This window comes from Chlorocebus sabaeus, chromosome 11 (genome assembly GCF_047675955.1).
Source record: "Chlorocebus sabaeus isolate Y175 chromosome 11, mChlSab1.0.hap1, whole genome shotgun sequence".
Lineage (NCBI taxonomy): Eukaryota > Metazoa > Chordata > Mammalia > Primates > Cercopithecidae > Chlorocebus > Chlorocebus sabaeus.
In genome coordinates, this window is record NC_132914.1 from 25,940,448 (window position 1) to 25,967,499 (window position 27,052).

The 27,052-nt window shown below is 38.6% G+C and overlaps 2 protein-coding genes across 10 annotated transcripts in view; one reads left to right on the top strand and one right to left on the bottom strand.

The window, feature by feature from the left end:
• DNAI7 (dynein axonemal intermediate chain 7) overlaps positions 1-17,187 on the bottom strand; it is an 84,778-nt gene extending 67,591 nt beyond the window's left edge. For 5 of the 8 annotated variants that reach the window (XM_073020561.1, XM_073020564.1, XM_073020558.1 and 2 more), the window contains exon 1: positions 17,083-17,187. In XM_073020561.1, coding sequence (XP_072876662.1) covers positions 17,083-17,085 — 3 coding nt within the window. In that variant the 5' untranslated portion in view covers positions 17,086-17,187. Of the gene's footprint in view, positions 1-12,617; positions 12,636-17,082 lie in introns of those variants that run through there. The other 3 variants (XM_073020560.1, XM_073020562.1, XM_073020565.1) reach the window with 3 other exon arrangements.
• A 37-nt stretch (positions 17,188-17,224) lies between these two features.
• On the top strand, positions 17,225-26,926 carry ETFRF1 (electron transfer flavoprotein regulatory factor 1). Of its 2 annotated transcripts, none has more exons than XM_037990256.2 (3): positions 17,225-17,343; positions 25,816-25,903; positions 25,987-26,926. In XM_037990256.2, exons 2-3 carry the CDS (start codon positions 25,853-25,855, stop codon positions 26,206-26,208), a joined length of 273 nt encoding a protein of 90 aa, XP_037846184.1. In that variant the 5' UTR covers positions 17,225-17,343; positions 25,816-25,852; the 3' UTR covers positions 26,209-26,926. The 2 variants fall into 2 exon arrangements, with proteins under 2 accessions (XP_037846184.1, XP_037846185.1); XM_037990257.2 differs by having other exon boundaries at positions 17,245-17,347.
• The last annotated feature ends 126 nt before the right edge of the window (positions 26,927-27,052 follow it).

A 27,052-nucleotide genomic window follows, 5' to 3' on the forward strand; every position in this document is an offset into this window, starting at 1 on the left:
TACACTCCCACAATTATTATCCCAGTCAGTGTTTGTTAATTTCAGCACTTTTGCTTATCTAAAACATGTTAAAAAATACAGACATCTTTATCAGACTAAGAAAGTGCCCTGTAACCTATCAAATGGTAAAGTGCATTAAATGAATTTCTAACTCAATCTAATTGTATCTATTTAATTTCTCATATTAAATCAACTCTGCCTTCCTGGGATAAACTGAATTGTGTCATGATTTATTATCATCTTCCAGATTAAGCCCGGTAACATTTTTGTTTAGGACTTTTGTATTTGTGTCATGAATGCACTTCCATTTTTCTTTCTCATAATATTTTCAGGTTATCCAGGTAACTCAAAATGACTTAACGAGTGTTCCCCCTTTTGTCAAGTTCTAGAAGACTCTGTATTAAGTATGAAATTATTTCTTTACTTCTGAATGAAAAACTAGCAAATAAAGACTTATGGACCTAGAATTTTCTTCCTGGGAATATTTATAACCACTGATTTAATTTCTTAAATGATTATAGGACTATTCAGGTTTTCTACTTCTACATGAAGACAGTTTAATTTTTTTCTGGCTATTTGTCTAATTCATCTAAGTTTTCTAATATATTGGCATATAAAGTTGCTCAAATAATGTCATTTGTTGTTAAAGTCATGTCTCCCTTTTTATTTCTAATATTTATTATTTATGCCTTTTGTTCTTCTTGACATATCAGATAATTGTCAATTTTATCAGTTTTCAAAGAAATCTATTGTGGCTTGTTCATTTATTTGATAAATATTGAGAGGCTAACATGTGCCTCTTTTTTGAGACATATAAGTAAACAAAAATCCTTACACTTACAATTCAAATGTAAAGAGGAAGGCAAAAACAATATACTAAAATTTAAAAGAAATTAGAAAATATTTTAAGGAGTGATAAGTGATATGGAAGAAAGTAGGGGGACCCCAGATGGCTGGTGTAGCTGTGAAAGGGATGAAATCACAATTTTAAATACAGTGGTTTGGATTGGCCTCATGGGGAAGGCAGCATTTGGGTGAGGTTACTGACCCACTCTACTCTGTATTTTCTATTAATGTCCTTTTTTTTTTTTTTTTTTTTTTTTTTTTTTTGAGACAGAGTCTCGCTCTGTTGCCCAGGCTGGAGTACAGCGGCAGGATCTGCGCTCACTGCAAGCTCCACCGCCTCCCGGGTTCACGCCATTCTCCTGCCTCAGCCTCCAGAGAAGCTGGGACTACAGGCGCCTGTCACCATGCCCGGCTAATTTTTTTGTATTTTTAGTAGAGACAGGGTTTCACTGTGTTCGCCAAGATGGTCTTGATCTCCTGACCTCGTGATTCACCCGTCTCGGCCTCCCAAAGTGCTGGGATTACAGGCATGAGCCACCACGCCCGGCCTAATGTCCGTATTTGTTCATATTATTTCCTTCCCTTTCCTTCTCCTTCCTTCTACATTTGTTCTTATTATTTCATTCCTTCTCCTTTGGGTTTTATTCTTTTTCTGACGTCTTGAGAAGGATACCTAAGATCATCAATTTTTAGCCTTTTTTCTTCTTCTAATATAAATATTTAGGTCTACATATTTCCCTGTATTACTTTAGATACATGCCACAAATTTTTAAGTATTTTCCTTAACAATAAGTTTAAAATATTTTCTAATTTATATTATATTACTTCTTGACTCACTTTAGAATGTTTTAAAAATTCCAAGCATATTGTGCCTTCCTGTTTACTACTGAATTATTTTTAGCTTCAATATAATATTCATTCTGATACATTCTCTGAATTGTTTTCATGCACTGAACTTTGAGATTAGTTTTGTATCACAGTATACTAGCAATTTTGGGGGGAAACGTATGTGCGTTTAGAATCCTCTACTTGTTTGGTGTGGTGTTCTAAATATGCTTAATTCATTAGATTTGTTTATCATGCTGTTCCAATCTTCTAAATCCTTACTGATTTTTTAAACACTATTCTCTTAATTATTGAAAAAGAAAATCTTCCACTCTGATTGTGGATGTGTCTATTTGTGGATGTGTCTATTTCTCCTTGTAGTTCTCTGAATTTGTGCATTGTATATTTCAAGGCTTTGTAATTAGGTATATACAAATTTAAAATTAGATTTCCTTGGCTAATCAACTCTTTATCATCATGCAAGGATGCTTCAACATATGCAAATCAATAAATGTAATTTACCACATAAGCAGAATTAAAAACAAAAACCATATGATCATCTCAATAGATACAGAAAAACCTTTTGATAAAATCCAATATCCCTTCATGATAAAAAAAAAAACCTCAAAAAACCAGGTATCAAATGAACGTATCTCAAACTAATAAGAACCATTTATGTATGACAAACCCACAGCCTACATCATACTGAATAGGCAAAAGCTGAAAGCATTCCCCCTAAGAACTGGAACATGAAAAAGGTATCCACTTTCATTACTCCTATTCAATAGTACTGGAAATCCTAGCCAGACCAATCAGTCAAGAGAAAGCAATAAAAAGTATCCAAATAGGAAAAGAGGAAGTCAGATTATCTTTGTTCACCGACAACACGATCCTATGCCTAGAAAACCCTAAAGATTCCTCCAAAAGCCTCTTGGACCTAATAAACGACTTTGGTAAAGTGTCAGGATACAACATACAAAAACAAGTAGCATTTCTACACACCAGCAACGTTCAAGTTGGGAACCAAATCAAGAACTCAATCCCATTTACAATAATAGCCACACACACAAAAATAAAATAGAAATATATTTAACCAAGGAGGTGAAATATCTCTACAAAGAGAACTACAAAACACTGCTGAAAGAAATCACAGATAGTACAAACAAATGGAAAAACAATCCATGCTCACGGATTAGAAGAATCAGTTTCACTGAAATGATCATACTGCCCAAAGCAATCTACAGATTCAATGCAATTCCTATCAAATTACCAACGCTATTTTTCACAGAACTAGAAAAAACAATTCTAAAATGTATATGAAACCAAAAAAGAGCCCACATAGCCAAAGCAATCCTAAGCAAAAAGAAGAAAGCTAGAGCCATCACATTACCAAACTTCAAACTATACTACAGGCTGTAGCAGCCAAAATAACATGGTACTGGTACAAAAATAGATCAACGGAACACAATAGAGAACTGAGAAATAAAGCCACACACTTACAACTAACTGATCTTCAACAAAGTTAGCAAAAATAAACCAACAATGGGGAAAGGACACTGTGTTCAATAAATGATGCTGGGAAAACTGGCTAGCCATTTGCAGAAGAATGAAACTGGATCCCTAACTCTTACCATATATAAAAATTAACTCAAGATGGATTAAAAACTTAAATATAAGACCTCAAACTATATATATTTTTTTCAGGCTTATCGCCCAGGCTGGAGTGTAGTGGTGCAATCTTGGCTCACTGCAACCTCTACCTCCCGGGTTCAAGAGGTTCTCCTGCTTCAGCCTCCTGAGTAGCTGGGATTACAGGCACTTGCCACCACACCCAGTTAATTTTTTGTATTTTTAGTAGAGACGAGGTTTTGCCATGTTGGGCAGGCTGATCTCGAACTCCTGACCTCAAGTGATCCGCCCACCTTGGCCTCCCAAAGTACGGGGACTACAGGCATGAGCCACCGCGCCTGGCCTATAATTTTTTTTAACAGATAGGGTCTCACTTTGTCATTCAGGAAAGAATGGGAGTACAGTGGTGCAATCACAGCTTACTGTAATCTCAAACTCCTGGGCTCACACAATTCTCCCACCTCACCCTTAGGAGTAGCTAGAATTACAGATGCATGCCACTGCATCTGGCTAATTTTTCACTTTCATTTTTTGTAGAGGTGGGGGTCTTGCTATGTTTCCTAGGTTGGTCTTGAACTCCCGGCCTCAAGCAATCCTTCTGCTTCAGCCTCCCAAAGTGTTGGGATTACAGGTGTGAGCTATTGCATCCAGCCAAGACCTTAAACTATAAAAACCCTAAAAGAAAACCAGGAAAAACTCTTCTGGGCATTGGCCTAGGCAAATAATTTGTAACTAAGACTTTAAAAGCAATTGCAACAAAAACAAAAATTGATGAATGGAACTTAATTAAACTAAAGAGCTTCTGCATAGCAAAAGAAACAACACAGTCAATAGACAGCCTACAAAATAGGAGAAAATATTTTCAAACTATGCATCTGACAAAGGACAAATACCCAGAATCAATAAGGAACTTAAATCAGTAAGAAAATAAAAAGCCCCCTTAAAAAGTGTACAAAGGACACAAACAGATACATCTCAAAAGAGGCAACACACAAGAACAAATGCTCAAGATCACTAATCAGAGAAATATCAATTAACACCACAGTGAGATATCATCTCACACTAGTCAGAATGTCTACTATTAAAAAATTTTTTAAAAGACAGATGTTGGTGAGGATGCAGAAAAAAGGGAACTGTTGGCGGGAATGTAAATTAGTTCAACCTCTATTGAAAACAGTATGAAATTTTATTGAAGATTTTAAAATAAACCTACCATTCAACCCAGCAATCTCACTACTGGGTATCTGCTGAAAAGAAAAGAATTTTTTTTTTTTTTTCCAAAAAGACACCTGTAGGTTGGGCGCGGTGGCTCACATCTGTAATTCCAGCACTTTGGGAGGCTGAGGCGGTCAGATCACCCGAGGTCGGGAGGTCGAGATCAGCCTGACCAATATGGAGAAACCCCATCTCTACTAGAAATACAACATTAGCCGGGCATGGTGGTGCATACCTGTAATCCCAGCTACTTGGGACGCTGAGGCAAGAGAATCGCTTGAACCTGGGAGGCAGAGGTTGCAGTGAGCTGAGATTGCGCCATTGCCCTCCAGCCTGGGCAACAAGAGCGAAACTCCATCTCAAAAAAAAAAAAAAAAAAAAAAAAAAACACCTGTACTCATATTTTATTGTAGTATTAGTCACAATAATAAAATCATGGAATCAACCTAATCAACAGTGGATTGGATAAAGAAAATGTAGAGTGTGGTAGCACACACCTATAGTCCCAGCTACTCAGGAGGCTGAAGTGGGAGGATCACTTGAGCCTGGGAGGTTGAGGCTGCAGGGAACTGTGATTGTGCCACAGCACTGCAGCCAGAGTGACAGAGTGAGATTGTCTACACACACACACACACACACACACACACACACACAGCCAGACGTGGTGGCTCTCATGCCTGTAATCCCAGTGCTTTGGGAGGCCCTGGTAAGAGGATCACTTGAGCCCCAAAGTTTAAGACCAGCTGGGGCAACACAGAATGACCTCATTTCTAAAAAATAAAAAATTTTAAATTAGCTAGACATGGTGGCACACGTCTGTGGTCCCAGCTACCCGAGAGGCTGAGGTGGGAGAATCGCTTGAGCTCAGGAAGTCAAGCCCGCTGTAAGCTGAGATCAAGCCACTGCACTTCAGCCTGGGAAACAAAGTGAAAAGAAGAAAGGAAAGAAAGGAAGGGAGGAAGGGAAGGAGAGAAGGAAAGAAAGAGAGAAAAGAAAGGAAGGAAGGAAAGAAAGGAAGGAAAGGAAAGAAAGAAGGAAAATGAGGTACATATACATCATAGCATACTACACAGCCATAAAAAGAATGAAATTATGTCCTTTGCAGCAATATGGATACGGTTGGAGGCCATTACTCTAAGTGAATTAAAGCAGAAACAGAAAATCAAATACTGCATGTTCTCACTTATAAGTACAGTGAGTACACATGGTCATAAGGGTAGAAACAATAGACACTGGGGACTCTAAAAGAGGGGAGGGAGCAGGGGGCAAGGGTTGAAAAACTACGTACTGGGACTAAGTTCACTATTTGAGCAATGGTTTCACCAGAAGCCCAAATCCCAGCATCATCCAATATACTCATGTAACAACCTGCACGTGGGTATACTGGGTAATGCTGGGATTTGGGCTTCTGGTGAAACCAATGCTCAAAACAAAACAAATAAACAAAAATCTCGATCACCACGAAATGTCCCTCTTTATTTCTAGAAGTGCTTTTTGTCTTAAAGTCTATTATGTCTAATATTAATACAGCTATATCAGCTTTTGTTTTTCTAGTAATTTACATAGTATGACTTTTTCCATCATTTCACTTCCAACTTTTCTGTATTTACAATTTTTTTAAATATTTTACTTTTTGTAGAGATGGGGTCTATGTTGTCCAGGCTGGTCTCAAACTCCTGGACTCAAGTGATCCTCCTGCCTCAGTCTCCCAAATTGCTGGAATCTTTATTCCTAAGGTGGCTGTTTGTAAAAAGATTATTGTTGGATTTCATTCTTTATCCCATCTGACAATCTTTCTCTTTTAACAAGAGTAATAGATCCATTTATATTCCATGTATTTACTGATATATTTGGGCTTAAATATACTATCTTACTTTTGGGTGTTATTCTGTATTATTTCTTGGTAACTTTTCAATTGATTGTTTTTTTATTATTCCACTATGTTCTCTCTACCAGTTTAGAAGTTATACACTGTGTAATTTTAATGGCTACTATAGAAAGTCAACAAATACGCCTACTATATCAAGACCTGTATCCTCTTTCCCAAGGACTTTGGAATGTCTTAACTCAATCCATCCTTCCCCTACCAAATTATACATTAGTATTATCATGCATGTTTTTAACAATGGTTTTATTGAGATATAATTCACACACCATGCAAATCACCCATATAAAGTGCACAATTTAATTAGCTAGATGTGGTGGTATATTCACAGAGTTGTGTAACCATCACCACAATCAATTTTAGAACATTTTTCATCACCCCAAAATAGAAATCTCATACTCATTAGTAGTTACTCTCCACTTCTTCCAAATCCTTAGCTCATGGAAACTATTAATCTACTTTCTGTCTCTGTAGATTTGCCTCTTCTGGACACTTCATATAACTGTAATCATGTAAAAAGTGGTCTTTTGTGACTGGCTTCTTCCATTTAGCATGCTTTCAAGGTTCATCCATGCTATATCATGCATCAGTACTTTCTTCTTATGCCCAAATAATATTCCAATGCATAGATATACCAAATTTTGTTTATTGATTAATCAACTGATGAACATCTGGGTTGTTTGTTGTCATGTATCTTAATTACTGTTAAACCCACATTTTTAAAAACATGATTATTGTTTTATGCCATACATATATAATCTGTTTTGCAGGTGGCAAACTCAGTTTTTGTTTGTGAGAAAATGTTTTTATTCCACCTTTATTTTTGAAAACTTATTTAAGTTGGTACAGAATTCTAAGTTGGCAGCTATTTTCTTTCAGCACATTGAAGACATCATTCCACTGTCTGGCTTTCATTTTTGCTATGAAGACCAAAGCTCAAGCTCTGCCCAGCTCTGCAAATACCCTCATGACAAAAATTGCTTTGGACTGGGCATGGTGACTCATGCCTGCAATTCCAGCACTTTGGGAGGCCAAAGCAGAATTGCTTGAGCCCAGGAGTTTGAGACCAGCCTGGACAACACAGTGGGATCCCATCTCTAAAAAAAAAAAAAAAAAAAAAAAAAAGAAGAAGAAAAAGAAAAAACAATTTCCAGGCATGGTAGCACATGGTTGTAGTCTCAGGAGGCTGAGGTGGGAGGATCACTTGAGCCTGGGAGGTTGAGGCTACAGTTAGCTGTAATTACACCACTGTACTCCAGCCTGGGTGATAGCAAGATCCTGTCTCTAAAATAAAATAAAACAAACAAAAAACAAAAACAGTTGTAGTGCTTCCATTACTTCTTTAGTTCATGTCTTCACTCAGGTTTTTTCCTGATAATTTCGTCCTATATTATCGCCTCTTAAATGCTTTTAAGATGAGAGCTTTGATCTACATGTATATATTATAGTGAGCATTATTTATTGTTTTTAGCAGAAATGGCGGTCCCAAAAATCTTAAGCCTAATATTAATGAAATTGGAAAGATCAAAATATTATTTTTGATAATCTTTTATCTTATCACTTTCACCAAAATCTTAAAGTTACAGATTTAGCTCATTTGAAGTATAAAAAATGTCTACCATTTACCTAATTGGCAAAACTGTTTTTGAACTTAAACTAAATGGCCATATCAGACTTGCTTTCTATCAGACAGTCTGACTTCATTTTTTTGGACAAATAAATATGTTGATATGCATCTTCATGGCAACCTATCTCATTTTTTATTATGAGTCAGATGTAAATTGATTTAATTCCCTCATATGTTGTTTTAAAAAGATGTAATTTTAATGTCCTGAACTTAATACCATTTATATTTTAGTGTCAGCACTGAACGTTCCATAAAAACCAGGACTAACTTTTTGGCAACTGAAGTCTGTTTGTGAAGACAGTGTTCCTAAATGAAAATAGAATTTAAAGTACAGACTATAGCAATAAGCACCCCCTTTTGTCCATTCATTACACTCCCATTTCTGGAGATAGTTGAGCACGATTTTAATCAAATAAAATAATCAATTCAAATAAAAGTATTAAAAGTTTCATAAAATCTCTTCACAGTTGTATTCCTAAATAATAATTTGAATATCAAATTTGTATTAATAATGCCATTTTCTTCACTGGAAGAAAACTCATAAATTATTAACTGAGACTAACTGGAATCATCTATGTATTCATCAATTTATAAGGCAATTCTTCTCATAGTCTAATCACAGTTTTCTGTATTTTATGTATTCTGTGGAGTACAGTGGTTTCTGACAAAAATATATTAATATAAAGGAAGTGATGGCTTTTTTAACAGTACATCAGGTATCATAACCTTTTCTATAGTCTTACACAATTTCTAACTTTTGCAATGAACAATACTAATTTAAATTACATGAAGTTTCAAAAGGCAACTTTGAAATCTGCGTAAAAATATTACACTCACATTTTTACTAATATCCTAATCTTTCTTCATTAAAAAACTAATTATATTATCTTTGTAGTCTGGTACCAAAACATTGATTGCTATCAAATGATAGTACCAAAAAGTCTCTCACGATGTAACTTGATAAATTTTTTGGTACCATAATTTGATAATAATCTCAGGGGCAATGTAACTAAACAAAAATGATCACCACTTCACACTACAATATGTATAAATTCACAATATCTCAATACTTCTAATGACACATTTCACCACTTCCAAAAAGACAGGTAAGGCAGACAAAACCAGGAGGTCCTTGGTGTCTTGATTAAAGAAAGCTTTGCCAACATCAGCATTTTGAACTGTCTGATGGTTTCACATCCCAGGCGCAAGGGCAAAGAATCACAGTGAGAATGGGAGTAGATAACAGATAAGCTTTACTAAGAAGGGTGATTGTGACAGAAGAGGATGCAATGGTAAAATGGCAGGACTTTATAACTACATTTTCTCAGGAAAAGGTAAATATGGAAGTCAATCATCTGAAGATTGATTTCCATAAAACTGTGTCCTTGTGTCCTTAGAAAATCTTTGTACACCTGTCAGAGTATGCTTTACTTCTCAGGTTGAAGATTTCTAACCTAGACTGCTGTAATGGATTCCTAAAGGGTACTCTTACTTTTACCCTTGTGTCCCCCTACAGTGACTTTTCCACATGGCAATCAAACTGATCCTTTAAAAATGTAAATCAGATCACGGCACTCTTCTGTTTACAACTTTCCCAGGCTGCCCATCACACTCACAGTAAAACCCAAATACTTTACCATGGCTTACTTGGCCATGAACTACAAACCAACCCCTGATTAACCATGATCTCCATGCCGTGTTTTTATCTTTCACTTTCTACCCCACTCAGTCTGTTCTCACTACACCGGCATTTCACCAAGGTCATTCTAAACTATGATTACTTGCAACAGCTGTTTCTCCTGCTTAGGCTACTCATTCCCCCAGGTAATTACTGACCTATTGCCTTGCTTCATCCAGATCTCTTCTTAAATTTTATTCCTTAATCATATTATAAGAAATAGCATCATCATTAGCCCTACTCCACATTTTTCATGACCTCTTAGTTTCTATGTATTAAAAGCTACCTGAAATTATTTATTTTCCTGTCTCACTTCCCACCCTCAAGTTGAATGTAAGCTTCATGAAGGCAGGAACTTTGTCTTGTTACTGTTCACTTAATGCCTTCAACACTGCTAAATCAATGAAATAAATATTCTTCCACGTTTGCAAGAACTTATATATAAGGATCTTCATTCCTGCCTTGACTGTGATAGCAAAATAAGGGCCAACATAAAAATCATGTTGCATACTTTCAATGGGATATGATGCAGTCATGAAAAAGAGTAATTTCAATACGCCAAAACATAAAGGTCCCCAAGGTATACTTACTCCATTGAACCTAAGACGTCATCAGATGTAAAATGTATTTATTATGTCCCAAAAAAGGAAATAATGCCTAAGATGGCAGTTAAAGGCGACACCTGTATAAAACTGGATATGGGAAAAGACAAACAATCCCACAACACAGTAATGCATAGCAAACAAACAAACAAACAAAAACTTGCATATCTCACCTCTGACACTGGTAGAAGGAAGAAAAAAAAATTCCTGAGAATTTAAACCACAAGTCAGTTCATGTGGATTTGCAGTCTGACTCACACCGTCGGTGTGGTCCAAAACCCTCAAGTATAGAATTTAAGTAGTATCAGACTGGTAAGAAGCCCAAGGGACAGACAGAAGCAAACATTCTCTGTTGAAGAAGTGGATGTCAATCCAGGACTACAATGATTGTAAGATACTATCATAAGACACATCTCAATTTCAGTAATGTTAAAATGTAAAAAGATGAGTATCCTGTAATTAATAAAATATTAAGTGAAAAATAGAAGGTGCAGAATGCTCCCATATGCGGGGAGAAAGGGGGTCTGTATGTGTCTGTGCGTGTGTACACAAGTGCACCCTTTAACATTTAGAAAATGTGTGAAAAGATGTGCAGTGGTTCTAAGAAGGCAGATCTAATGTTTTGGGTGGAAAAAAAGTTTCAATTTTTTAATGCTATTTTTATTTTGTACCATGGGTGTTTATAATTTTCCCTTAAGAAAACTTTAAAAAGCCAGAAAGTACAAAATATATCCTTCAATGTTTTCCTACCTACACTGTAAGTTCCCTTTATAGAACACCTCATCTCCAAACTGCAATATTTAAAAGTAAAATAATTAAAAAGCAAGTGATTTCTTTGCTTGAACCTGGGAGGCAGAGGTTGCAGTAAGCTGAGATTGTGCCACTGCACTCAAGCCTGGGCAATAGAGCTAGCCTCTGTCTCAAAAAAAAAAAAAAAAAAAAAAAAAGTAAGTGGTTTCTTCTCTGGGTTTGGTTGCAAATTTCATAGGAAGAATCTCACCATTCTTTTGGAGAAATAAGACCATCAACATAATAGCCCACCCATGTATATCATGAAGCACCAAGGTAATTTAAAACAATGAGTTTTCAGATTTAAAATGATCCCTCTAAGATTTCACAGTCTAAAGCACAAAATGAATGTCCATACAAATCCATGAATGATTATAGAGACACACAGGCCCTCCAGAATGCTTCCCCCATAAGAATGCTTCCAGAGCCTTCATAAATTTTATTCAGTTATATCCACAGTTCCTAAAAGAATATCAGGTTGGTCATGGGTCCAAGTGACTGACAGAAGCAAACAAAGAAGGCATTCAATGGTATTTCCTGAAGAAATGTTGGACTGTATAAATACTGAATACACTTTATATAATCTCCTTTAAAGAGCCCAAGTGTTTTTAAGGGTGGTAGATTAAATGGGGTTTCACATATTCATTCAACAAATATTGATTGAATTTCTACTATGTGCCAGGCACTGTGCTAAACATTATAGATGTAAAAATATGACATGCTCCTGACCATGAAAAGCTCACCATTATAAATAATTACAATAAATGATAGAAGGGTTATAACTGAGGTGTGCACGAATGCATGTGCTATGAAAATACAGAGTAAAAGCCGGGCGCAGTGGCTCACGCCTGTAATCCTAGCACTCTGAGAAGTTGAGGCCGGCGGATCACTTGAGGTCAAGAGTTCGAGACCAGCCTGGCCAACAAGGTGAAACCCTGTCTCTACCAAAACATACAAAAATTAGCCGGGCGTAGTGGCACGTGCCTGTAATCCCAGCTAATCAAGAGGCTGAGGTGGGAGAATTGCTTGAACCCGGAAGGTGGAGGTTGCAGTAAGCCAAGACCATGCCACTGCACTCTAGCCTGGGTGATGGCATCTCGCTCTTAAAAAAACACCAAGTATGTGTTACCATGCAACCCATTTAAAGTCGTATTACCTTAGATTTCACTTTAAAGCCATAGCACATTTTATAATTAAAATTTTATATATGTATCTGGAGTCAAGAAAAAGGGGTTCCTAATCCAACACTTTCTAGAGCAGAATTAACAAAAAGCTGCAAATCTATACACAAGTAAAAATTAAAAGCTATTTTTTAAAGTATTCATGAAATTAGAACTCTCTTATGTCAAATTTGACATGTGTCCTATTGTTATAAAGGATTATTCCATGATTTAAACCACATTAATGTCTAAAAAGTAAGCTTAGTAAACTCTACAAAGTAAAACTATAATTCTGTAAATATTCTGTTCACACACTGTAAGTGATTACACAACTATCTATTTTGAAAAAAATTCTACATACCTTTTTTGCTTTAGGACCCTAAAAGTTGGAAAACAAAAGAATTGATCAATTTTAAAGAGAATTCTGATACAAAAGTATCATGATTATGTAAGATGTTAAAATTAGAAGAAACTTGATAAAGGGCATAAGGGAACTCTCTGTACCATCTTTGTAAGTTTCCTTGCAAATCTAAAATTATTCCCAAATAAAATGCTTTTTTAAAAACAGTTCAGACAAAACTACAAATAAGTATAGGAAAACTAAGTTCACCTACTGAAGCATTGTTTTGTATGTAGATTTTACACTATTTCTTAGGTCAATCAATGATCCATGTTTAATGAAATGCCTTGTTACTAAACAGAGTACTAGTCAAGAAGGCACTAGTTCAAAGGGTTCAAAGGACAATAAATGATTGACCAATTATGTGCACTAATGTCAAATTTGCGAGTGTGGGAATGATCTCATAAAGAAATAACCTTTCTGTAAAGTTAGATTGATGATTTTTATAGAAAGGGAATCAGTTATTTAAAGCACACAAAGCAGCCTTGTACAGTGGCTCACTCCTGTAATTTCAGCACTCAGGGAGGCCAAGGCGGGAGGATCACTTGGGCCCAAGAGTTCAAGACCAGCCCAGGCAACACAGGAAGAGCCTGTCTCTACAAAAAATTTTTAAAACTTAGCCAAGCATGGAGGTACATGCCTGTGGTCCCAGCTACTTGGGAGGCTGAGGTGGGACGATCACTTGAGCCCAGGAGGTCAAGGTTGCAGTGAGCCATGACATTCAGCCTGGGCAGCAGAGCGAGACCCCATTTCCAAAAAATGAATACATAAATACAGCAGGCGGCTGGGTGTGGTGGCTCACACCTGTAATCCCAGCACTGTGGCAGGCTGAGGAAGGAGGATCACAGGATCAGGAGATGGAGGCCATCCTGGCTAACACAGTGAAACCCCATCTCTACTAAAAATACAAAAAATTAGCCGGGTGTGGTGGCATGCGCCTGTAGCCCCAGCTACTCAGGAGGCTGAGGCAGGAGAGTCACTTGAACCTGGGAAGCGGGGGTTGCAGTGAGCCAAGATCACACCACTGCACTCCAGCCTGGGTGACAGAGCAAGACTCAGAAATATATAAATAAATAAACAAACAAACAAACAAAGCAGGCAAAGCTATGATAAAATGAAGATTCTATTCAGCAACGTGTTTTAAGGCAAATCTATTCTTTTCTGGAAATTATTTTGGAAAGCACAGGATTTCAAAAAAGATTCACAGTTACAATAATACCACTTATACTTTCCTGATTAGGCTCATGTGTTTATCAGATTTCTGGTAAGGAATATGTAGGAGATCATGTGAATACAAGACACTTTACATATTTGAAGAGTTATAGGTGGGAAATATTGGTTCATCCCACAAGATTATACCATGTAAAACTGAAGTTTAACACAGATCAGTAGATTCCATCTTCTTGAAGAGTGCATATATTACAGTAATTCACTCAGCAGATATTAATTAATGATTTACACACAAGGCACTCTGAGGCACTGGAGACAGAATAGTAGAGACTTTGCTGCCATATAATTTTTACAAATAGATTCTATTTTTATCATAGTTTCTATCAATTAATAGTTAACATACTTCCGTCGTGAAATAAGTACTAGACAGCTGAATATGTAAATAGCATTGCTCCGGTTCTCAAGTAGCCATATTTTAAAGAGGGGCAAATTGTCACTTCTCACTTGTGCTTTTAATATAAATCAGGTTTGGGGTAAGTACATATCCTCACTCCTCCTATATGTCATAAGAGTTACTCACTATGTAGTGAAGTAGTTCTCAAAGTTCAGAGGGCATAAGAATCATACGGGAAGCTTGTTAGAAATGCACTTCTAACATGTATACACTCACTTCTCTTCCTACATTATGGTTCAGTAGATGTTATGGATTGAATTGTATCCCTCAAAAAATTACACGTTGTCCGGGTGCGGTGGCTCACGGCTGTAATCTCAGCACTTTAGGAGGCAGAGGCAGGTGGATCACCTGAGGTCAAGACCAGCCTGGCCAACATGGTGAAACCCCGTCTCTACTAAAAATACAAAAATTAGTTGGGTGTGGTGGCATGAGCCTGTAATCCCAGCTACTTAGGAGGCTGAGGCAGGAGAATTGCTTGAACCCGGTAGGCAGAGGTTTCAGTGAGCCGAGATCTCGCCATTGCACTCCGGCCTGGGCAACAGAGCAAAATTCTGCCTCCAAAAAAAAAAAAAAAAAAAATCCTATTTTGGCTGGGTGCACTGGCTTAGTCCTGTAATCCCAGCATTTTGGGAGGTCAAAGTGGGAGAGAATCACTTGAGCCCAGGAGTTTGAGGGCAACAAAGCGAGACCCTATCTCTAAAAAAAAAATTAAAAATTAGCTGGGTGTGGTGGTGCGTGCCTTGTACTCCCAGCTCTTCAGGAGGCTGAGTTGAGAAGACTGCTTGAACCAGGGAGGCTGAGGCTTCGGTAAGCCATGATGGTGCCACTGCACTCCAGCCTGGGTGACAAAGCGAGACAGTCTCAAAAAAAAAAAAAAAAAAAAATTCATATGTTGAAACCTGATCCCCAGTACTTCAGAATTTGACCTAACTGGGAGATAAGGTCATTACTGATTTTATTAGTTAAATTAAGATGAAGCCATACTGAATAGCGTGGGCCCCTAATCCAATATGATTTGTGTCCTTATATAATGATAATAATAATAAAGGAAACTTGGATATATATACTCAGATGGAGAATGCCATGTAAAGAATGAAGTTTTGTTGCCACAAACCAAGGAACTACCAGAAGCCAGGAAAGGTCTGAACAGATCTCTCCCTAAGGCCCTCAGAGGTATCACAGACCTACTGACACTTTGATCTTGGTCTTCTAGTCTCCAGAACTGCGAGACAATAAAATGCTTGTCTTTAAGCACTTAGTTTGTGGCAATTCTTTACTTGGCAGCCTTAGGAAACTAATACAGTAGATTTGGAGTTGAGTGGGTTCCTGGAATCTGTATTTTTAACAAGTACTCTGGGTGCATTAGAAGCAAATGTTCCAGGGGCCACACTTTGAGAAACACTGGGAGAAGGATCTAAGAAGAAGAAACTTAGGTAACAAATTGGAAGGTAACAAGTAAGTGCTTACTGTTCTCCCAATTTATTAGCAATTGTAAATTGACTTAGGTTCCATTTGCATTCTGCCAGGAATGCTCTCCACTCCCCATTTCTTTTTTTTTTTTTTTTTTTTGAGTCTCGCTGTGTAGCCCAGGCCGGAGTGCAGTGGCACAATCTCGGCTTACTGCAACCTCCGTCTCCCGGGTTCAAGCGATTCTCCTGCTTCAGCCTCCTGAGTAGCTGGAATTACAGGCGCGCGCCACCACGCCAGGCTAATTTTTGTATTTTTAGTAGAGGCGGGGTTTCACCATGTTGGCCAGGCTGGTCTCGAACTCCTGACATCATGATCCGCTGCCTCAGCCTCCCAAAGTGCTGGGATTACAGGGGTGAGCCACCGCGCCAGGCCTCCATTCCCTATTTCTTCCCACCATTTGTGGAAAACTCGTATTTATACTTTAAAACAGGTTGAAAAGCACCACTCTTTCCTTACCTTGTTTCCCCTCACTGAAATTTCATCATTTCCAACTTTGTGTTACCCCATTTTAGATACTTCAATTGTTACAGTTGTAAAACTGTATTGTAATTAATTGGTTTAATCTGTATCCCATAAGCAGAGCTGTCATCATGTTCTTCTTGGAATTCTTGACTTCTAGCCCAGTGCCAAGTATAAAGAATGCACTCTATATTTTCCCTTTATTAATGAATTAAATAATTACGTAATGACATTCTCCACTTCCTCTGGTTTTAATTACAGAAAATGTCTTGATGGAAACCACATTTAAGAAAACCAGACAGAGATACTCTCATAGCTACATGTTGGCCTGTCTCCTTGGTGAAAACACGGCAGTTGAGGAGTGCAGAAAAACAAAATGAGAAGCTTTATCATATTTAACGCAGGATGAATACCTTGAATCACAAAACAATTCATAGTCCCACAAAAGACGACATAAAATATCTTTCCAAAACAGAGTAAACTGCATTAGCTTTTAATTAACTGCTGGAGAGGTACTAAAACATTTCCGCCAAGTTGCTATAAGAGAATTTAGAGGGAACGTCTATCATTACTGGAAGTTACTAGGTTGGGACCAATTTTCAAGCTCAGCAACATTCGAGATCAGGATACGGTGTGACAGCTTTGACCATCTCCCGTTTGCAGGAACCGGTTTGGGACTCCTACCCGTCCGCCCGATCCAGGTAAGGAAAGCTATTGCTGAGAAGAGGGCCGACCCACCCCGAGGTATGAGTTATTTCCCAAACCGACCCGCTTCTCTGTAAAATATGACCGGCTCTTATTACATCATTTAACACTGGTGAGGCAGAATCAATGGTCGCCCCTCCACCTGTCTGCCTCATTTGCCTTGCTCACCATTAGGAGTCAAGTTCCACCGCAGTAGTCAGCAGAGTCGAAGCTGAAATTATGTGAACAAACGCTCCCGGGTTGTCCGGACGACAGGTCCCGCCCACTTGCGCTCCAGGAAAAGAGCGCAGCCGCAGCAGGCTCTTCCGGCCGGCGCCCCGCCCCCTTTACTGACAGGTTGCCCTCCTCCCCAAACCCCACCGCGCTTCGCAGTAGACGGACAGAGGAGTCGAAGCGGTTGAAGGTTTTGCGGCTCCGGCGTGCCGGAAAGTGCGTGAGTGCCGGTGCCGGGGAGTTTTGTTCCGTTTCCCGAATCCTGGGGTCTGCAGGCGAAATACGCTCTGGGCGAGGACCACCGGCTGTGGGAAGAGGGTTCTGAGCGTCTCCTGACCTTGACAGTTTATTTCCTAGAGTGTGTTGGGGCTCAGTCTTTCTGGGAGGGTTTCGAGAAGGGAACCGGCATGGGACTGGTTCAAGCAGCGGACACCCGGTGGGCGGCCCGGGCCACTGCGTTTTAAGCCAGCAGGGGGATGGGGCTCATTCGGCAATTTAAAGAGGGAAGTAAGTTGACTCCAGAGGGTTGTTTATTTTAAGATTATTGACCTTCGGATTCTTCTCTCTGCTCTATTGATTTACTTTCTGTGCCGCGTACGTGTCCTTTTTCCTAAGAGCGCCCTAAACAAGAATAGAAAATGAAGCAATTCCTGGGTAAAATATTCCTTAACATGAAGATCGGTGAGGCCCCAAATACTCATTAGTTTCCCAAGGTCACAGACTAATTGTACTAATGAGTAGCACAACCTTCAGAATTTCAGTCTCCTCCCACACGAAGAAACGCTGGCACCTTACACCGCCAGGAAAACTACAATTAAGTGAGGCTGTTCTCCTCAAGCCCGACTGAGTTCTCTGTAATTGTAGGGCACCCTGTTTTAGCATTATGAGACCTGAAAATACTTTTAAATTACTGGCACCATTTCTCATTTCTGAATTCTAAGTTTATAATGCTCCATCCCTTCCAGTGTTATTGGCTACATGCATTATTCATAGATAAGTAGTAGGACTAAGCTAGTCTTTATGGGTTAAAGTGTTATTATCCCCATTGTAACCTGTAACTATTACAGGTTGTGTAATAGTTATTAGCATTTTACATCCGTATCCTGGTAGCAAGATAAAAATATTTTAATAGCGACTTCGTACAGAGTTCTTACTCAGTTTGCCGTGGCTGTTTGGTGTGGAAGTTAAGGTTTCCTTTTAAATTAGTTTCAGGAAAACTAATGTTTAATGATAAAACACCTCAGTCAACTCAAATTAGGATTCTTGGGGGTAAAGAGACAGTACAGTAATCCCAAGTTACCTTAAAATAGTGGGCTTTTAGAGGAAAGGCTTTACTGAAGCTCTTACTGTATCTACCCCGTGGGGAACAATGGTTAACAACTTTGGGCACCACATAACCCCCAGTAAAATGACAATTCTCCACTAGCCTAGAACTGAAACTGGTAAAGTCTTAACTCCTTAGCCTAGAATGGCAGCGGGGAAAAACTATCAATGGGGACTGCAACCGCTGTCTCATCCAGCGCACACATCCAAGTTTTCAGAATAATAGGGGGCTTCTCTTAGTCCTTAACTCTTGGCTCTTTACTTAAAACAGTAACCTCCATGACTTCGTGCAGAGTTCAGGAGCAGCCTCAGGCCCTGCTGAACTCAAATTGTTTATTCACTACATTGTGAACCCAAGGAGACCTGTTTCTCTTAATGGCTAAAATAAACCTAAGTGCTTCAAGGTCAACTGCATAAAGATAAACTGCATTACCTGGCATGGTGGCTCACACCTGTAATCCCAGCACTTTGGGAGGCCAAGGCGGGCAGATCACGAGGTCAGGAGATCGAGACCATCCTGGATAACACGGCGAAACCCTGTCTCTACTAAAATAATACGAAAAATTAACCGGGCGTGGTGGCGGGCACCTGTAATCCCAGCTACTCTGGAGGCTGAGATGAGAATCGCTTGAACCCAGGACAGGGAGGTTGCAGTGAGCCAAGATCACACCACTACACTCCAACCTGGGCAACAGAGCAAGATTCCATCTCAAAAAAAAAAAAAAAGATGAACTGCATTAATTCATATAACATATCAAAGAAGAACAAATTTACCTTAGCCACACTGGTTGCATTTTTGCTAGGCAAGTCTTTTATAATACATAATTTGTAAAAAGACCAACAACTAAAAAGGACAACTTAAGCCAGGTCCCTAAAAGCTTTCACAAGTTACAAATTGTGAATTAAATGAAGGTGTGCTGTTAGGCATTAAACAGGTTATAGTTTGCAATTTGAAATTACTTCTATGTAGATTTAATTTTAAATTATGTGAAAAGAACATGGCTCCCAAGAGGTGTTTTTTGTTTGCTTGTTTGTTTTGTTTTGAGAATTTTGCCCAGGTTGGAGTGGTGGAATAATCATGGCTCACTACAGCCTCAACCTCCTGGGCTCAAGCGATCCTCCCACCTCAGCCTCCCAAATAGCTGAGACTACAGGCACACGCCACCATGCCTGGCTAATATTTTTTTACTTTTAGTAGAGACAAGGTCTCACTATGTTGCCCAGGCTGGTCTCAAACTCCTGACTTCAAGCCATCCTCCGGCCCTGGGCTACCAAAGTGCTGAGATTACAGGTACAAGCGACCATGCCCAGCCTAAGAATCATTCTTAGTAAGATTATTTCACACTGCTAATGGCTGTCTGCCAAAAAGAAGTTTAAAAAATGAAGTAGTTAATATAGTGGGTTAAATACTCTCATCTAATTTTACTCCCTTCCAAAATTACTAAATCTATAGTAAAATGATATAAAAATAAATTGGAAAAATTGGGACAGGAGATAACAGCAATAAAACTTCAGAAGCTGGAAAACAGGTGAATGAATGTGACTTAGCACACCAGAAAAACCCAATTTACTCTGCAGAATTCTCAAAAGGCACTGAAACAGGGGCCCTGAAATTGGAAGTGGACTACATGAAAGCTATTTGAGAAACACCTCTAAGTAACTCTACCCCCTTACTCCCATAAAAGACTAGAGGTTTCTGGACAAAGTAATACTAGTCCCTGGACTGGGGCACCCTCAGGCATTCTAGAGAAGCACACTGGAAACAAAATTAAGTGAATTTAGGTATAATAATGCTGGATACAGGGCCTGCATTCCTCTTTCACTTTTTAATGTTTAATAGGCAAATCTTTAGAAGACTGGAAGACTCAACTCTGAGGAACTGCCTAGCCCAGGAGGAGCAATCCAAGATACTGACATCAGACGTTCCTCAGTAAAGGCCCACTCAGAGCACCCTAAGTGAAGCCCAGAGTCTGTATGCTTCACCCATATATACAGATCTAAAAAGCTTTTGTGTCTTTTCACTCATAAGAGTAGACAGAAAATGACCAGACTTTGGAAGAAAGCTCAGAAGTGATAGAGACAAAAGCAAGCAGAAAAGCTATTTGAAGTAAAACAACAGAAAATTTCAAGAAAGCAAGAATCAGTGAACTTGGAAAGAAAAAAATGCCTACATAGTATGCTTGTTATGTGAATTAGCTCATTAACTAGTAGTAAGTACAATTTTACAAGTATTAATGTAGAAGTAATGTTGGTTCCTGTGTGATTTTTTTTTTCCCTAGGAAAGGAGCCAGAAAAGTAGTACATGTATGACCTTCAGCAAGAAAAGGTCATGGCTTCACTGCTATGCTGGTGGCAAGTGCCTTTCAGATTTTTTCACTGATTCAAGTGTATATTCCCAGGGTTCCCTCCCCAGCGAGGCATACCCCAAGTTCTGTGCAGCCATTGACTGGGGGCAGGCAGAGTCACCTCTCCTACCCATGAATTGGCAGCCTTGTGGTTTAGATCGATTTCTACTTCCATGTGTTACCTCAGCATCCCTTAGCTCTGTTCTTAGACTTTGGCTGGCATTTCTATTATTTTTTTAAGTTTTGCTGAAATAGAATTGACACTGAGTTACACTTATAAAGCATAATTCGATAAATTTGGTTCATATGTACACATCTATATATGCATATTTATAGATATATATGTGCTATATAGTATATATACTACCTAAAGTATACATATATAGTATACATGTAATTTTTGTTTCCATGGAAACAAAATAAAAGGAATTACTATGTACTATATACATATATATCTACTATCTACTACATAGTAGATATATGTACACCATAGTATACTATATACTGAAAATGGCTGCCTCTATTTGTAAATATATATTTTAATATATTTTTGCAAATAATAGAAATGCCAGCAAAAGTCTTAAGAACAGGGCTAAGTGGTGGGAAAACTACATACTATATACTATATAGTATCTATTCTAACTATATAGATATGTATACATACATATATACGCATATGTATACACACGCACACAATGAAGCCATCACCACAATCAAGACAATAAATATATCCGTTATCCACAAAGGTTGCCTCGTGCATCTTTGATTCCTTCCTGGTCTCCAGCCCGTACTCCCATTCCCAGGCTACTCTATTATTAATTTTTTAGTATTTTTAACATCTCTGTAGTAGTCTCCAGCTATGCTGAGAGCAATCTGAGTGGTCAAAAATAACTGTCCAGGAAGAGCAGAAGTGAAAAACTCAATAGAACACTTGAAAGATGAAAATGAGAAAATCCCCCATAAAACTGAATAAAAGGCCGGGCACAGAGGCTCATACCTGTAATCCCACCCAGCACTTTGGGAAGCCAAGGAGGGTGGATCACCTGAGGTCAGGAGTTCAAGACCAGCCTGGCCAACATGGTGAAAACCCATCTCTACTAAAAATACATAAATTAGCCATGCTTAGTGGCATATGCCTGTAATCCCAGCTACTCGGGAGGCTGAGGCAGGAGAATCGCTTGAACCCAGGAGGCCGAGGTTCCAGTGAGCCGAGATGAGGCCATTGCACTCCAGCCTGGGTGACAAGAGCAAAACTCCATGCTTAAAAAAAAGACAAATGGAAAATAGTAGAGAAAAAAGGAAGAGAATGTGTCTAGAAGTTCAAACATCCAAATAATAAAAGTTCCAAGAAGGGAGAAAAAAGAAAATGGGGGAGGGGGGAAATCATGAATGAAATCATTTAAAATTTTTTCCCAAATTGAAGGAAACAAGCGTCCAGATTGCAAGGGCCAACTAAGGTCCAGCACAAGGGATGAAAATAAATCCATTATCAACATATCACTAACATTTCAAAATCTTCATGGAGAAGATTCTGTAAGTTTCTGGGGAGAGAGAAAAAATACATCCATACAGAGGATCACTTACCAGGACTGCTTTGAACTTCTTAATAGCAATGGTAAAAGCAAACAGATGAGCAACTGCTTCAAAATGCTGAAAGAAAATTATTTCCAGCTTTCAATTCTATACTCAGACAAGCTATCAAACAAGTAGAGGGAGCCAGCCATTTTTAGACATCCAGGGTCTCATTTACCTTCCATGTACCCTTTTCAAGAAGTTAGGATGTGCTCCGCAGAAACAAAAATAAAACCAGTAAATGGAACACTTTGAAATGTAGAAAATGGGATAATCAACATAGAGAATAGGCAAAAGGAATTTCTGGGAGCATGGTCAAGTGAGATTCCAGTACTACAGTTGTGCTTCTTGATGTAGAGAGCAGTCAGTCCAGAATCAAGCAGTATGACTCACACTGGTGGTGGTTACCACCAAGATCCCTGCTGCCATTGTACCATCTTTTTAACCTGAGGACATTATGCCTAGGCAAGCCTGGCTCAGATTCTTACCGCCATTCGCCTTGACCATGTGGTGATGAAATTCCTGCTGTCTTCTGTGCTATGCTGACTGGACCAACTGAGGACACTCACTTTTACCCTTCTTTTTCAACCTATTCCTGAAAGCTGATGTTGGGCATTGGTGAGCTTAAAGCAGAAAATAGTCTTCCTCCTTCCCATTTTTGCTATGTATTGGCCGGAAATCAAGTATCAGTTCTACACTCCGATCTTCCCACATGCTTCAGTTGTGAGGAGCCCAGTATTCACTCATGACATTGCAAATTAACATCTCCAGAAGGGATTCATAAAGCCTGGAGAAGGTAAAGCCAGACTAGGACTGTTTGCCTTTAATTAACAGCAGTATTGTTGCCCCTTTCCTTGCTAGATTCGTGCTTGCTGCTCAAATTGCCGGAATTAAATATTTAGGGCAATGTTCATGAGTGGTGGGAAAACTAAAGAGAATAAGCAGGAAGTCACTAGAGGCTATCTTGGTAGAGATGGGGAAGGAGAAGCAATTGGAGAGGGGCACATGGGGCTTCTAAGACTTCTAATTTTCTGTTTCATAACTTGAACGATGGGTACCCAGATGTGTATTTGTACATTCATATTTTATGCAGTTTCTATGTCTAATACATATAAAAATTTAAGATGAAATACATGAAGGCACTGGTACCCTGACTTTAAAATTGTAAAAGGTGTAAATTTTGCTAAACGCCTAAAGGGGCAGGTGAAGTCACAGTGAGAATCTACACTATTGTACTACGGGGTCCAACCAAAACAGAAGTAACAGGAGAACTTAAATTATGTAGCACAATGATTTTTAATTGAGTATGGTACTGCAATTTTAATCCATAATGATTTTTAACTGAGTATGGTACTGTCATTTTAATCCACACTTTCTGCTAGTTAACTATAAAATAACCCTTAAAACTGATCTAAAAGGCTATTTTAAAAATATAAGTTGCGGCCGGGCGCAGTGGCTCATGCCTGTAATCCCAGCACTTTGGGAGGCCAAGGTGGGTAGATCACGAGGTGAGGAGATCGAGACCATCCTGGCCAACATGGTGAAACACCGTCTCTACTAAAATACAACAACAACAAAAAATTAGCCAGGCGTGGTGGCACACCTGTTGTCCCAGCTACTTGGGAGGCTGAGGCAGGGGAATTGCTTGAACCAGGGAGGTGGAGGTTGCAGTGAGCTGAGATGGCACCACTGCACTCCAGCCTGGTGACAGAGCGAGAATTCGTCTCAAAAAAAAAAAAAAAAAAAAAAAAAAAAAAAGGTGGTTTCCTGCTTGCCCTTCAGAGTAATTCAGCCCAAAAGTCATTATGTGGCACTGAGCAAGGTAGGCATCTGGGGAAGGGGGGTGGGGGGCGAGAGAAAGACTGGCAAGGTAGTAGCCCAGAGAGGGGGTACTGGAGCCCAAATGCAATGAGGAGGGCCTTTGGGGGTAGGGACTTGTGCACAGCAGCAGCCTAGCAGGGGATGAGGAGGGCATCTTGTTAGGGTGAAGGAAATGGTGGCACAGGTTTTTGGAATGGGAACAAAAGGCGAGCCTTATCCAGGAGGGAGGAAGTGGTGCAGTGTAAATTGCTTGAGCCCAAGAAGGGTAGGTTGGAAAAAAGGGGGATGAAGAGAAGACCATGCATGTGGGATGGTGGCAGTGGCACTCTGGCATTGGGTGGCAGAGCTCAGACAGTAGTGTGTGTGCACTGAATGGTGAGAGCAAGAGGAGTTTGATTACATAGTGAGAGGAGGGGTGATGATTATAAAAAGTAAATTTATTAAGGACAAGTGGGAACCAGACTTCTCATTGTTAGGCAAGAGTATTAAACCCATGTAAAGAGGCGAAATGAAAATAAACCCTGTAGTATTGGAATTGAATGTTAGGTAGCAGATTATATGGAGATTAATATAAAAGTCACACACACACACAACACCTAAATCTGCATGTACGTACACTTGCAACTTTGTCACTTATGGGACTGTCACTGTTCCCAGGTCCTCTGGTGATTAGCATTTCTAGCACCCAGACCTTGGTTTCTAAAACATTCCATCCAGATTATAGTTTCTAAATGCTATTCTCCATTAAAAGGACTAGGTTCCTCAGAGAAATAATTTTATAATGGACAATCTTAGCAAATACGACTCTAATTGGGTAATCAAAATTAACATCAATCACAATGGAACAAATTTCAGTTGCATCCACCTGATGGGATGCAATGTTAAGAGCTTACTATTCAACTGTAACAGGTAGTGGGAATTATTTTCTAGGTTTAGGCTGTCAGGATGCCTTTAAGGAGCCTCCTCGACTCAGTAGCATTAACATATTACACATAAAGAAGCATGATTTATCCCATTGGATGTCACCTGTTCCTCAGGGACACCCTCTTACAGGTTGTTCACTTGGCCTCTTCACCACCAATCTTACTGCCCATCTATTCCAACCTGTTTAACTCACCCAGTTTCTGCTAGTTTTTAGCCTCCCTTTGGATAAGCAGCCATCAAGATTTGATCAGGCTTCTGCTCAATGTCCTTCAAGTGGATCTGGCCTTGCCTTGAGAGTAGGGTAAAGATAAATGTCTCGTTTGATAAAGAAAACTCAGGCTCAGCATGGTTAATTAATCTGTACGTTATGCAACTAGGATTTAAATCTAGCTCATTCCACTGTGGCATAAAAGGAGGTGCACGTACCTATCTGTAACAATCCACTTTCTCATCTTCCTTCCTTCATCTGACCTCTCATAATCATCGTCGTCTTTGCTTAGTGTCCCGTAGGAAAAAGTCAATTCTGTGACAGCAGGTTATTTTATCTGAAGTGTTTATAACTATATCCCAGTACGTGGAACAAAAAAGTTCTCAAGAAATATTTATTGAATTTTTCAGAAGTTATTTTCTCAGTGTGTATAACCTTTTTTGATTTTTTTAAGACTACAATGCAGCTAACTGCAAAAAATTTTCCTTTCTTTAGGCATGTTGCGCATAAAAGTGGATAATTTACATGGTAAATGAAAATGGCCAATTCTTTAAGAGGAGAAGTACTAAAACTTTATAAAAATGTAAGTAATTATGTTGCCAATTTTATTAAAATGTTATTATATGACATGGATTGTTCAGAAATACATAATCTTTCTTTTTGAAGCTGCTGTATCTTGGACGAGACTATCCAAAGGGAGCAGACTATTTTAAAAAGCGTTTGAAGAACATTTTCCTTAAAAACAAAGATGTGAAGAATCCAGAGAAGATCAAAGAACTTATCGCACAGGGCGAATTTGTAATGAAAGAGCTAGAAGCCTTGTACTTCCTTAGGAAATACAGAGCTATGAAACAACGCTATTATTCAGATACCAACAAAACTAATTGATCATTACTACTTTAATTTAGCTGACAAACAGCCATTGATCATTACTACTTTAATTTAGCTGACAATCAGTGCCAGCTGTTTATGTGTACCAGATAATGTGAATTAATTCTAACTTAAAATAGGAAGATATACATATTGTGTAAAAAATCCCTGAGCTGCCCTACTGAACTAAATAGGTTTCAACTTCTGTTCATGCTGAGAAATTATCAGCAACTTAATGCTCAATTTTGATACAAACATAGCAATTTAGCTATACTACTGATTATAAATTAATGAACACCCAATTTTGAATGAAAATATAATACACTTAATCCTGTAACTTAATAGGACTTAGCCAATTATTTTTAGCTTATTTCTCCATTTTACTGACAAGAGAATGCCATTTACTGAATATTTAATAAGGAAAATAATTTCTTATTTCTCTTAACTTTTGAAAGGAATCCCTTTTTTTTCCACCCAATTTGATACATTAACAGCACATACTCAAGGTTCACTCCAAAACAAAGTTTCTGACAATGATTTAAATGTAGTTATAGAAATAATATGTGTGGAGTTATTCTGACCTTGAAATAGCCTGCTGGTGACTGGCATTACACACATAACTATTCAATTATTTCCATTATTAATGTTGCTGCTGCTACCTTTGGGCCTAAAACCAAGTCATCTGTTGTGTATCAATTACCTTCTTTGATAAAAGGAAATAAATAATGTTATTCTATTATTTTGTCATAAAGACAGATTTGTTTTGCATCTACTTCTAAATACGGTTTTAAGTTTAAGCAAACACACCTTTACATAATATCCACAGCACCTTTTAGAAATAAAGGATATTTCTAACTTAAAA

Excerpts from the sequence above, each read along its gene's own strand:
- ETFRF1 (XM_037990256.2), top strand. The coding sequence starts at position 25,853 with ATGAAAATGGCCAATTCTTTAAGAGGAGAAGTACTAAAACTTTATAAA. Across the intron at positions 25,904-25,986 it reads TACTAAAACTTTATAAAAAT|CTGCTGTATCTTGGACGAGA; the intron begins GTAAGTAATTAT and ends TTCTTTTTGAAG.